Source organism: Cyprinodon tularosa, unplaced genomic scaffold (genome assembly GCF_016077235.1).
Source record: "Cyprinodon tularosa strain WSP-4 unplaced genomic scaffold, ASM1607723v1 ctg40, whole genome shotgun sequence".
NCBI classification, from domain to species: Eukaryota; Metazoa; Chordata; class Actinopteri; order Cyprinodontiformes; family Cyprinodontidae; genus Cyprinodon; species Cyprinodon tularosa.
Window position 1 is genome coordinate 1,262,454 of NW_024039119.1, and position 13,597 is coordinate 1,276,050.

At 41.0% G+C, this 13,597-nt stretch overlaps 1 protein-coding gene across 1 annotated transcript; it reads right to left on the reverse strand.

Moving 5' to 3' along the window:
• Window positions 1-2,528: 2,528 nt before the first annotated feature.
• Window positions 2,529-12,120, reverse strand: nuf2 (UF2 component of NDC80 kinetochore complex). Its single transcript, XM_038298009.1, has 13 exons — window positions 11,901-12,120; window positions 9,619-9,693; window positions 9,271-9,347; window positions 9,099-9,160; window positions 8,268-8,365; window positions 5,053-5,126; window positions 4,885-4,978; window positions 4,748-4,810; window positions 4,536-4,673; window positions 4,318-4,458; window positions 3,986-4,161; window positions 2,857-2,992; window positions 2,529-2,773 (listed from the first exon to the last, which is right to left on the reverse strand). The coding sequence occupies exons 1-13, from the start codon at window positions 12,021-12,023 to the stop codon at window positions 2,666-2,668; spliced, it is 1,365 nt and encodes a 454-aa protein (XP_038153937.1). The 5' UTR covers window positions 12,024-12,120; the 3' UTR covers window positions 2,529-2,665.
• Between the last annotated feature and the right edge of the window lie 1,477 nt (window positions 12,121-13,597).

Here is a 13,597-nt window from a genome sequence, read left to right on the forward strand (position 1 = left end):
GTAGACCCCCTAGGGGTCGCGGATCCCCTGTTGAAGACCTCCGCTCAAGAAGATTTTACTAACACAAACTGAGGGACCAGGCTGAGGTAGGAATTTAAGGTTAGTGAAGTGCGGATTTTTTTACTGAAAGCCGGCGGGCAAACTTGTTGCCATCATCCTCACCGACCACCTGGTCATAAAACTGTTTTAAGTGATCATACTGCTGCTTTGTCGCCTCCACGGTAGCCTGCATGCTGCTATGGCTTCCACGCTGCATTTTGTTTTGATGGCGCACGCGGCTGTAGGCTACGACACTGGTAGCTGGTGTTGCCAGATTGGGTGTTTTTCCCGCTACATATTAAGGCCTGTTTACGGTGTGATTTAGCCGGGGTTTCGCCTGGAGGGCTCTATAGAAATCTGGCAACCTATTGAACGGAGTTGAACTGAGAGAGCGTGCCGTTCACAGACACCAGAATGAACGAGTTCACAATAACGTTCACCAGGCAGTAATGCAGTACGTTCAGTTCACGTTCGCCCAAAATATGAACGAGTTCATGAACTTTCGTTCAATGAACGCGTTCAGGCACAACACTGCTCTTCATCCTCTGGGACCTGGTTTGGAGCTCATCTGCCTGGCTGTATGTTTCCTTACTGTATGTCTGCTTCTGTCTCCTTGAACCCCAGTTGGCCTCGCCAGATGGCCGCTCACACAGTGTCTGGTTCGGCTGGAGGTTTCTTCCTGTTAAAAGGGAGTTTTTACTCTCCACTGTTGCTACAAGCATGCTTAGTGGGAGGGACTACCCTATGTGTATATATATTATACATACACAATCGAAAGTATTTACAATGCTGTAATTTGGTATTGAGCAGCATTGTGAATACTGTTGATTGTACATACTGTAACATCGGCGTCGCCAGACCCCATTTACTGGGGCACGTGCCCCAGTATAAATGAGCTGTGCCCCAGTATAAATCTCATGAATATTTGCAACAGTATTACATTTTTTTAATGCATCAATTTAGATATTTCTAACGGGAGGAGACGTATATTTCTACTCAAATGCGGAGCAAGTGTGTCGTTAACTCCAAATTGAGGATGTATTAGCGCCCCCACGTCAGCGCATGTCACTGCATGAACTGCAGGTAAATTAACGCGCTGCTCTCAACTGAGTTGGATGGGACACTGTGCGGCCACGACGCATTTTTAGTTCTGGTAACGTTTCTTACCTGTCAATTTTATTATTTTCCCAGTGAAACCACATGATTTATAGGCTACTAACTGAAAATTACTGCATTGGTTTGTAGATGGATATCAGGAAATTCCTCACACGAAGCAGAGACAGGGAATCAGTAAAACAAGATGAGAGAGGGAGGTAAGGTCCCGTAATGAATTAGTGATTTAATGTAACCAGTTACATTAGGAACGTTATAAGTAATATGATAGATATTTACATAATTATAAATTTACGTTTTTTTTATGTTTGCTGTAGAGAATGAGAATGCAGGTGCTGGAGTAGGAAAGGGAGGAGGAGGCGAGACTGACAGGCAAGAGACAGGTGAAGGACAGGAGAGACAGGACCATGAAGGTGATGAGGATGCAACAACCAGCTTCCACAAACAAGAAGGGGACATTAGTGACTTAGGGGGAAAGCATGATGGTCCTAAACAAGTGAAGTTGTCCCACCATCCCCAGCACAAATTTGGAGTAAAAAAACATTAATTTAATTCAAAATGGTTTGAGCTTTTCCTGGTTAAAAAAGAAAGCCTTGTTATCAAGGATATGCAGTGTGTTTTCAGCTTGCTTGATAACATCATATTCCCAACACTAACGCAGGTCATCCAGATCTCCCTCACAATCCCAGTCTACAGCTGGAGTTGTGAAAGGTCTTTCAGTGTGTTGAGAAGGCTCCACACTTGGCTGAGGTGCACAATGGGACAAGATAGGCTCCATCATCTTGCTATTTTATCAGTTGAAAAGGAAGAACTTTCTAAGCTGAGTCACAAGTGATTGACCACTTTGCAAAAATGATAAATATGAGGTACACTTTAATGTTAAAAAAATAAAAGGAAAACTTAGCTCAGGACGAGTTAAAATTTCCCCCGAACTAAAACTCTGTAACCTAGGAATTAATGATTACTTCAGAATGTGTATAAGGAAACTTTTTATTTGTCAAAGTTGTTGATGTCTTATTTTTTATAGCTGCAATGTTGAAAATGTTCATGTTTGTTAAAACAAATATGCTCTTATACTCATTAATATCTCAACTGGTAATTTTGGTAGGAATGTATCAGGGTTGGGCAGTGTGCTTGTCTGTATTTATGTATGGAAGGAGGGGCATATGCACTAGGGGGCCAGTGCCCCAGTAAAGCTTTGTGCCTAGCAACGCCCCTGTACTGTAATCATTATTTTATTCTTCTACCTATCTGGTTTTGTTCTTATCCTTATTTTATATTTGTATCTTATTGGAATTTACAATCTTATATTTCTCTCTTCTGTAAAGTTTGCACCGCAAGAATTTCCAACAAGGGATTAAAAAAAGCAATTCTGATTCTGATTTGGTGAAACTGAAACCTTTTATTTTACAGGTTCTAAATAAAATATAAACAGTTTTGCTTCTGGACTTGACATGAAGCAGTAGACAACCCCTGATCTAAATTCCTCTGGTAACATGGGACCCACGCTGCATCAGATGGAGTCAGAGTACTTGCTGAGGTTCAGTTTCAGATCTTCCAAGTGCACCTCGATCTTTTTGTTCAGTTCATCTATGGAGGCCATCAGGGTGTCGTACAGCACCTGGACACACAGACACAGGAAGCAGGTGGAGGCATGAAGATCTCCGCATTAAATGCCTCAGATAGCCCTCATGTGCGGCTTACCTGGGCCTTCTCCGTCTCTATGCTGCAGACCTCTCTCAGGCTCTTGATGTTGGCCTTCATCTGCTGGGTCTCTCCATTAATCTGTTGGATTTTATCTGCCATCTCCTCCCTTTTCTGGTGGATTTGGTCACACTGCCTGGAAAACAGCTCACATTAGGCCCTTAAATGATGCTTTTGAGTAGTTCTACATCATGTAGGGATGCACAGGTACCAGATTCCTATATTTTATTAACTGTTTATATGTGAAGGTTGTAATTTTACTAATTTTATTCTGTCTTCCTAGTGTTTTTAGAGATTTTTATAATTTTATTTACTATTTCATATATGTTTCATGTTGCACGACTGTACCACAAAAAATTCCTAGTTGTGAACTTCTTCACTAACAATGGCAATAAACCCGATTCTGATTATATTTTATTTTGCTCTTTTGTACTGACAATCTTATGCTTCTCTCTTCTGTAAAATGTTGCACGGCAAGAAAAGAATTTCCTGCAAGGGATGAATAAATTCAGATTCTGATATTATATTCTGATAAAGGTACTGACCCTTTAGCTGATTAGCAATGTGAACTTTAAATAAAGATTGTTCCTGGGGAAGAGTTCTGCTTATATTCTCTACCTTGGATCTCATTTGTGTTTATGCTAGTTTGGTTTTTCCTTTTACTTCTAAAGGCCCTGTCAAACCTTGACGATTTTATCCAATGTATTCCTGACGTACGAAAAATCTGGCAAAAATGCTGGAATACGTTGGATACGTTATGGGTACGTTTAGTTTAAGTTATGAATATGCTATGTTTAAGCCCAAACTTAAAAAAAAATTCATCAAAAGTTCAGCGTATGCTAGCGTTTTAGGAGATTCTGGGACGTCAGGCATACGCTGTGTAAATCGGCAAGGTGTGACAGGGCCCTAAGATTTGCTAAACATGACCTGCAGTTGACCTTCATTTACAATAAACCTAGATTTTCAAAGTTTTCAGAGCAGCAGAACTCTGCTTACGAGTTGCTAAGCTAACTGGTGATAGTGCTGTAAATCATCACTGTCCTTCTCTGCTTCTTCAGGCAGATTAACTTCATGTTTGGACATGTGGCATCAGGCCGATGGTATTAAGGGGAGGAGTTGAAGCTCGTACCCCAACACCCCCTGGACATGTTGTTCCTTCATCTCCCTCCTCTTCTGTCGGCGGATGCTCTGTTTGCACTCCTTGTCCCGCCTTATGTCCAGGGCTTCTTTCAGCTGCGTCTCCTCGATGCAGAGATTTTTCATCTCCTTCTCCATCTTCTCGTTCTGGCTCACCAACATCTGGTACTGCGGTTGTCATCAGTCAACAGGTTAACATGACATTTGGTGGCATCTCGACAATCTAACAGCAGCTCAATGTCAATTTATAGCTAAGTTGTGAGAGAAAAGCTGCATTTGGATCGAGCCAGAACCACCCACTGCTGGACCTGTGCAGCAGCCTACCTCATCCTGAAGCTGCTTGTTGGCATTCAGGCCTCTCTCCAGGTCCTGCAGGAGGACGATTAACTGCTGGAACTGAGCCTCGGCGTGCTTCACGCTCTCCACCCGGTTCTGCATCTCCATCACACACTCGTCTGTGTCAGTCTGGAACAGAAGCAAACGAGTCACAGCCAGCCCTCTGTTGCCCCTCATCATCTCAGCAGAACCAGGCCTCCACTCACAATGGACTTCTTGATGTTCTTCACAGTCTCCCTCATCTTCTCCATCTGGCTCTTCAGCTCCTCTGGAGACTCCACGATCTGAGACTTGATCTTGGTGATCTCCTCCTTCAGTTCACCGACCTCCACCTTCACCTGGGCCTGAGCCACACACATTTTCAGGAACACGCCAAGATCACGAGAAGCCTGCAGATGTTTGGGTGTGAATCCCCTACCAGCCTCTGCTGCTTCTCTGCCATCTTGGCCTTCAGCTCCGCAACACTTTCACTGATGGCATTCTGAAAGGAGAGCCACTGGATCAGAACCGCCCACCGTCCCCCAGAACTGCCCACCTCCCCCCCCCAGAACCTACCCCTTCCTTGTACTCCTGCCGGATGTTGGCCTGCAGCTCGGAGAGATCAGCTGCCAGCCGTTCAGCCTCAGCCTGCTGCTCTGGGGGGATGGTCCTGGATCCGGATCAGAAACAAATGGGTTACAGACAAACTAAGAGGGATCCAAATAAGTTCTGGAGGATACTTACGTTAGGAGCTGGATCTTCTTCTCCAGGTCTCTGATGCCTTTGTTGAAAAGCTCCTGCTTCTCCTTGGCTGCCCTCTGCAGGCAGAGAGGAGAAGCGTTAGCCAGGTTCTGCTGGACCAAGCCGTTTTAGCTCCATCCAGAACATTCTAATAGGCTCTATTCCAGCTTCAGCCAGAACCTTTAATATTTTGAACATCACACCTCAGGGAAAGTATGCAGAATGACAGTAAAATGATGCCGGAACCAGAAGGCTAAATTCTTATCTTAACATCTGTTGGTTCCACTGCAAGTGACCGGGTAATGAGCCCCTATAGGCTGCTGAGTGTAGTTCTCCAGGATTGGACCTGGTTTGGTTCAGAGTTTGCTGATGATTTGGAACACTCTCCAGGGTTCTGTACAGAACATTTCCCCGCAGACACCGGTCATGCTGCAATCATCATCATTAGCCATCATTAGCCAGCCAGCTAAAACACATTTTAAAACCATTTACCTCCTTATTGCAGGATTTCTACAAGTTTCTAAAAGTTACATTTCAGATCTTTTTTTACCACTGAGAATAAAATATAATCCTGGAATACGGAGGAAAAAAAAAAGATTTCAATTGCTAAGTAAACACAGACCCATTAGTGTCTAAGAGTCCAATCCTAGCTTTGTGTCACTATCGCGAGCTAATAGCAGCTAGCTAGTTAGCTACCTAGCCCGGGAGTGATCTCAACCGACCCATTTCTAATAGTCAACAAGCACTTAGCCTGGCAGCTCCGTAGGCTAATAATATGCTATGGGACATTATTTAAGACCTATGACATCAGATTTCATAATTTTTAAGATGGGAACCCAGTTATTAGCAGATAAGGGTCAGAAATACGTTGGGATTCCTTTGGGCCTGGGTCCCCTGGCACTGGTTTGAAATCTGGTTGGTTATAAGGGTGAGTCATTTGATTCTGGATGATTCCCAACAGGATGGTCTGTTGGACCAAAGTGACCGATAGTCAACGGGTTTTTTTCTAACCACTAAGATGCAGCACTGCTGATTTGTCGGATCAGAACGTCTCTGGGTCGGTATGAAAGGTCTCATTAGGGAAAATAGAACATGGCCTCGACGTGGAGAAAAGGGGGTGGGATTTATTTGGCAACTATATAGAAACTCCCAAATGCAAAAAATCAAAACCATACTGACAATCTGAGGAAAGAAGCACAGTTTCCCTTCGGATCGGACTGAATTGGAGCAAAGACCAGAAATATTTCTGACTCACACCTGCTGAAACTGCAGCCGGATTAGAAGTGAAGGGATTCCTAAAGTACTTGATTACTATTGACAGTAATAAGCATCATTATTAACAACAGAAGAAGTGTGACCATCAGAGTAGTTCCTGTACCTTCTTCCTCCAGGGTTAGAGCTTGTGATGGACACAGCCGTGGAAATGCTTCTAATCTTTACCCGTTCCTGGTTGCCATCATCAGTGCTGGCAGTTAGAGAGCAGCTAGCATCAATGCTGTTAGCATTGTCAAAAGTATTGATACTCAAAAGCTGCATCTGGATTATAGTGTGTACTAATTTGGTGTGTTATCAATACTAGGACAAGGTTTGCATATTTCTGGGTTGTTGAACTAGCATCTGTGTTTCTGAGAAAAAGGCATGGTCCATGGTGAGACTGAAAAAGCTTTTCTATGTTTGTTTTATCCCCATGATATCGAAAGTGGCTTTAGTGTTGGATATGTTCCTGGATATAAAACATGAGTTTTAAATTTTAGTACCCTAGTTGGCATATGGACCTCCTGACTTCCCAGCTGCCGTTAAGAGTAGGGATGCACCATATAATCGGCCCCCTATCGGTATCGGCCTTAAAACTGAATATCGGACATCGGCCACCCCACCAATATTTAACCCGATATTTGATCAGCTTCTGAGTTTCTAAAGTCTTAAAAAAAAAAAAAAAAAATACTACTTCTTCTTCTTCTTCCTCAACTTCTTTTTTACAGACTTTAAAACTTCTAAAGATGAGGGAAAAAATATTGATACATTAAAATATCACAATATCTTCATATGCTGATATATTGCCATTTAAAAACACCATATCAATCTCTTTTACTAATGAAATATTGCTATATGTCATCGTTATGCTACGAAATCCCCCGAAAATTCACTAAATTTTGGCATATTTTTACATGTTGATATATTGACGCGGTATCTATCTATTTTACTAACAAAATCTCACAGGAATTTGCAAAATATCACGAGAGTTTGTAACAGAACAATGAAATTTCACGAGATTTTAAAAAGTAAAATAGATCGATACCGCGTTTTTAAAAATCAATTTGATATCAGCATATGAAAATATATTTGAGTATATTATTTTTCAAAGTGTCAGAAATGGATAACAAAACTGCTATTTTCAATGACTTATTTTTGTCCAGCTTTAACATCGGTATCGATATCGGTTATCGGCTACATGAGGTTTCAAATATCGGCATATCGGATATCGGCCAAAATCCCAATATTGTGCATCCCTAGTTAAGAGCAAACAGTTTTCCAGTATACTCTGCTTGACAGACAGTATTATTACAGCCCAACAACAGTCCATCATTTCTTCTCTGGTCTCAGGGTGACACATTCTAATGTTCTCACCTCCATACATTCTGGGTTTTTATAATGAAGAGCGTTAGCTACATTGTTTTCCTGATGACTATAGTCTAGGGGTGGAGTGGTTCATGGTTTCCTGGTCAAGGTTTTCGGTTCGGTTTATGTTGATTGTTAGCATGACATGTTGGTCATGTTGCTGTTAGCATAAACAAACGTGTGCACAATGCTTACACACTGTTGCACTTTTATCCACAACTTTCTTTTCTTTTCATACAGCAGACCTATAAAGTGCTGCTGGCGCGTCTTCCAACTCCTGTTCTTTCCCACTCGCCATACCCACACAGTTCTCCACAACAACTGATTATTTTTTTTGCTACACCCGGCTACGCTGCTTCGCTTCTTCTTCTTGTTTACTACTGGTGGTTGGCTTTGGTCGCAGTACCGCCACCTTCTGCTCTGGAGTGTAAACGCTTCGCCTATGAGAAAAAGGAGCAGCGCATGAACCGAACGCAACACACGCGAATTGAACCGAGACAGTCGAACCAAACGGTTCGGACGGTTTTCATAAACTGTTCCATCCCTAATATAGACACAATTTGACCAACGTCATTCATGTGCGTTTACGTCCAACCTACCAGCACAGCGCGCGTCTCCAGCATCCTCTCCAGCCTCTCCTTCCTGAATTTCAGAAAGTTCATGATGGCGCTCAGAATGACCAGAGTCCGCTGTTTCTCTGCAAAAACAAAACCTAAATCACTGAAGGTATAGACCCATTTAACAGATCAGCATCACCTAATAAAACAGAAATAAAACCTGAAAAATGAATGGAAACATTAACTTTAGCACAGACCAACTCTGATTATAACCTTCCCCACCAGAACAGTGAGATGTTCCTCCAACCCTGGATCAACAGTGATGTAAGGAAACTGGTAAATAATACAGAGCCTCACGAGGGAGACAGGATTATTTAAGAATATATAGAAGCATCTTCAAGAAAAAAAATCAATGAAAGCAAAGAGGATGACAGGAAGAGGCTAGAAATGTCAGAGATCTGTGGTTAGGGATGCTGAAGATCTTCAAGCAGGAGGAGTATCAGCTTATTTGCCGGTTTCAGTGCTGAGGAAGACCTCCTGCCTTGTTCTGGTACCAACAGTCCTCAATGACAGAGAGCCTTCTTCTGGTCCATCCGAGAATCATACCAGGAGCTTTCGGGACGCCCTGCAGTTTGATGTGATGATGCCATCATACACCTGCTCCCTTTAGAGCAGGCAGACAACACTGGGAGGATCATGTCTTTGAATTTCTCCAGAACATTTAACACATTTCAGGATGAATTCAGCTTCTCCAGGATGAGCAGAGGAGAAAGCAGAAGATCCTGGGGACCCTATCCTGCCAGAGTCCTGCAGCTCGAGGATAAACTCTGAAAGGAACCAGTAGATGAGGTTATGGGCTGCAGGAAGACTTACTGGGAGCCAGCAGATCATTGAGGGAGAAGTCGTACATCAGGCACATTTGCAGGAACTGCTTCCTAAAAAAACATCACAGTAGAAAGAACAGATGAAGAGCTTCCAGAGCAGAACAGCTCCTTAGACACATCCAGACATTTTAGCAGCAGGACCTAAAGGACAGGAAGCTCACATGCGGTTGAAGAGGCTAAGGATGGCAGCAGCCCCCTCATGATAGGTCGGGTTCTGGATGTCCTCTGACAGGGGAACCTGTTGGAGACACAGAGCCATGGCTCAATTAAAGGGCGACTTCCCCCAAAAAACACCATCTACTGATAATAACCTGGTCCTCCAGATCTACAGACCTGCAGGTTCTAGATGCATCCCTGCTCCAACAGCTGAACCAAATGACTGAGTTATCTCTTTACCATCAGGTTTGGTAAAGGCTCAATGATCCAGTCATTAGAGCAGAGATGCATCTAGAGAACAGCAGATCTGGAGGACCAGGGTTGGAGACCCCTGAACTACAGGATGGACTCACCATGGAGTGGCACTCTGGTCCAAAGCGCGACACCAGGTACAGGACCCTCATGTAGATGGTCTGAACCACTTCAGGCTGCAGAGAAGAAGAAACACAGGAAGCTGCTGGGAGGTAGACTAAATATGATACAGTAGTGCTGTTGAAGCTCCTCAAAAAATTTTATTGGCACCCAGAACAGCAGTGAGAAGTGATGGAGAGTTACTCTCACTGGATGATTGACATATTAAATATAATGTCAAATTCTCAACCCAGAATTATGGACAAATTATAAATTATATCCCAAAAATATTGATCAATTTAGTTCAAGGTTGCCTCAGTAATATTCCAGTTCCTAAACTTAAAAATACATTTATTAAAGGAATCTGTATAAAAGATGAAAAATGCTAACACATCTTTTTAACAACAAATATCTTATATCGTAATCCAATTAAAAGACTTTTCCTATTTAAATAGCCCAAAAATGTCTGTGCATTGAGAACCAAATGTCTTAAATTTGTTATTCCGCCAAAATATAAAGAGATTCATTTCACAACCTTAAATTACCTTCAATTTATCCTCCCAATGAATTCATGTGCTCCAAATTCAAACTAACTGTAACGAAATGTCATCTATGTGAGCAAGAAGATCAATGAACTGAACTTTTTTTTTATTGTAGTAAAAACACAAACAATTGTATCCTCAGTTTATAATTGCTTATTCTCTAAATCTTAAAACACAAATATTCTCTCTCCCTCTGCAATGAAATGTGATATTATTGCCCAAGATAATCTAATAGAATTTACAATTAATAATATAATTAATATGGTCCTCTTACCAAAACTCTCCCTACAATCATAGCATTTAAAAATGTAATAAATATACTCAGAGGCATAGCCAGAATATTTTTATAAGGGTGGCCAATGTACACTGAGGGGTGGCTGAAAATGGATAGACACCAGAACCTCAGGGTCAATCTATTGCAAAAGGAAATTTAACGAGCACAACAGACATATTTTCTAAATAAAAACAAACTATACTTTCCTACAGCCTTTGTTAAAAAATAGATGCATATTTTTAACATTCATGCTTTCTAGATTAAAGGTAGTGAGTTCTGGGGCGGACATCTCTTCCTTTGTAATTACTTACCTACTTTTATAAACAATTATTCTGCATAAAATTGATATTTACAAGTGCTAATATCTACCAAAATTGATTATTAAGTTTTTATTAAAATAGTTATTTATCTATGATTTCAATGAAGACTCCTAGATGACTTTTAGAGACACATAATTTTCTCTTTACCTCATAAAACGCAAAATCTAGTTCTGAAAAGAGCATAAATGATCATCTTCAATGTTAGTATATTGATGTGAATAATTAACCACACTGTTAACGTATGAAAAATTTAATGTTTTCAATATTCCACTTCAGAGTATTACTGCTGCCAACATCTGTATTAGAGGGAAAAATAGTAGGGGTGGCCAATGATTGGCTAAGGGTGGACATGGCCCACCTGGCCCAGCATCTAGCTCCGCCCCGGGATATACTTGTCATTAAAGAAAATGTCTACTACAAATGCTAAAAGACTTTTCAGTCGGAATGTCATTCCTAATTGCCCTTTACATCTTATATTCTTTTTTTTCGGTGTAGTGATTTATCCTTGTTAATGTTTATTTCTTCATTTGACTATCTGATTTACCTTTGAATAGTTTTTTTTTTTTTGCACAATTTGCTTTACTAGGTATTTGTTGTTGAATATAAGAGATTTTGCAAATATACTTTTATACATACACCGTTTAGATTTACTTATATCTTTCTACCCCTTTTTATAGAATAGAGTAGAACAGAAAACAAATGTGGACCTTAGAAAAACCTGATAACATGATAGTGAATAATTAAAAGATAAACAATAAAATACTGCACTGTAAAGTGTTTTAACAATATAAAAAAAACTGTACCTCTTGAGAATAAATAACCAGTGTAATATAATAACCAATAAACAGCTGTGGACATTTTTACAGTAATGTGAATATAGCAGCAACATCAGAGGTGTGCAAAATGACAGCAGCATGTTATTTAAGGTTTATATTTTTACATTTGCTTTTAAGTAATTTCCCTCTGGGATTATTAAAGTATTTCTGATTCTGAAGTGTTGATGCTTCCGGTGGTTGTCACCTTTATTCCACTCTGGATTCTCATGAGTGTGGTCTTTGTTCACTTTATAATAAAAAAAAATGTATATAACTGTGGTCAAAAGGTCCAAACCGCGGTCCGGTACCTCCGGGCGGTCAGAACCAACCTACCTTGGGGACCGGGCTCAGGTCTCCTTTGCTGACCTTCCGGGCCTCCTGGCCGGTCAGAACCTCATTGCGGTAATAGTTCACGATAAAGTCCACATCGTAGACTGGGAAAGTGTTATCCGCCATGGCGACCGAATCTGCTAGCGAACCTGCAGCCGTCAACTTGTAGACAAAAACAAAACTGGCGCCTTGCAAAAACTGAAGCTTGCTTTCATTTGATTGGTTCTTTTTCTTTCTTTGTGGTATTATCCTCTGAATTACTTATCTCACTGGCGCCCCTAGTTGGACAGGAGGAGTACAAGCTAGTGTGATAAAAAGATGGAAAACTTTATAATGTTCATTCAAAATCTGAACAAAAACCGGACAAAAACATGTTCTATGTTCTTTCTTATCATTTATCCTCTTTTTAAAAATCATTCAATTGTATAAATTAACCAGATCTGGATCATTTTGTTCTCAGATCCCCTTTGAAACTAGTCGGTATTTATTCCCTCCTTCCTGTGGACTGGATATAATTTGGATTTATTACAGATAATAGATAAATTAAATGTTTTATTTAAAAAAAATCTTAGCAAAAATGTACCATGTTAAAAATATAAAACCAATTTACTCAAATTTTAGAGTGACTGAATAAATACAGGTGCTGGTCATAAAATTAGAATATCATGAAAAAGTAGATTGATTTCAGTAATTCCATTTAAAAAGTGAAACTTGTATATTATATTCATACATTACATACAAACTCATATATTTCAGATGTTTATTTTGTTTAATTTTGATGATTACAAATGACAACAAATGAAAATCTCAAATTCATCATATCAGAAAATTAGAATATTGTGAAAAGGTTCAAAATTGATGGCCCCTGGTGCCACACTCTAATCAGCTAATTAACTCAAACCACCTGCAAAAGCCTTTAAATGGTCTTTCAGTCTAGTTCTATAGGCTACACAATCATGGGGAAGACTGCTGACTTGACAGTTGTCCAAAAGACGACCATCGACACCTTGCACAAGGAGGGCAAGACACAAAAGGTCATCGCTAAAGAGGCTGGCTGTTCACAGAGCTCAGTGTCCAAGCACATTAATAGAGAGGCGAAGGGAAGGAAAAGATGTGGTCGAAAAAAGTGTACAAGCAAGAGAGATAACCGCACCCTGGAGAGGATTGTGAAACAAAACCCATTCAAAAATGTGGGGGAGATTCACAAAGAGTGGACTGCAGCTGGAGTGAGTGCTTCAAGAACCACCACACACAGACGTATGAAAGACATGGGTTTCTGCTGTCGCATTCCTTGTGTCAAGCCACTCTTGAACCACAGACAGCGTCAGAAGCGTCTTGCCTGGGCTAAAGAGAAACAGGACTGGACTGCTGGTGAGTGGTCCAAAGTCATGTTCTCTGATGAAAGTAAATTTTGCATTTCCTTTGGAAATCAAGGTCCCAGAGTCTGGAGGAAAAGAAGAGAGGCACTTCATCCACGTTGCTTGAAGTCCAGTGTAAAGTTTCCACAGTCAGTGATGGTTTGGGGTGCCATGTCATCTGCTGGTGTTGGTCCATTGTGTTTTCTGAGGTCCAGGGTCAACGCAGCCACATACCAGGAAGTTTTAGAGCACTTCATGCTTCCTGCAGCTGACCAACTTTTTGGAGATGCAGATTTCATTTTCCAACAGGACTTGGCACCTGCACACAGTGCCAAAGCTACC

Coding starts and splice junctions, on each gene's coding strand:
- nuf2 (XM_038298009.1), bottom strand. CDS start 12,023: ATGGCGGATAACACTTTCCCAGTCTACGATGTGGACTTTATCGTGAAC. Junction 9,161..9,270: donor CTTAGCCTCTTCAACCGCAT/GTGAGCTTCCTG, acceptor ATGTTTTTTTAG/GAAGCAGTTCCTGCAAATGT. Junction 4,459..4,535: donor AGAACATCAAGAAGTCCATT/GTGAGTGGAGGC, acceptor CTTCTGTTCCAG/ACTGACACAGACGAGTGTGT.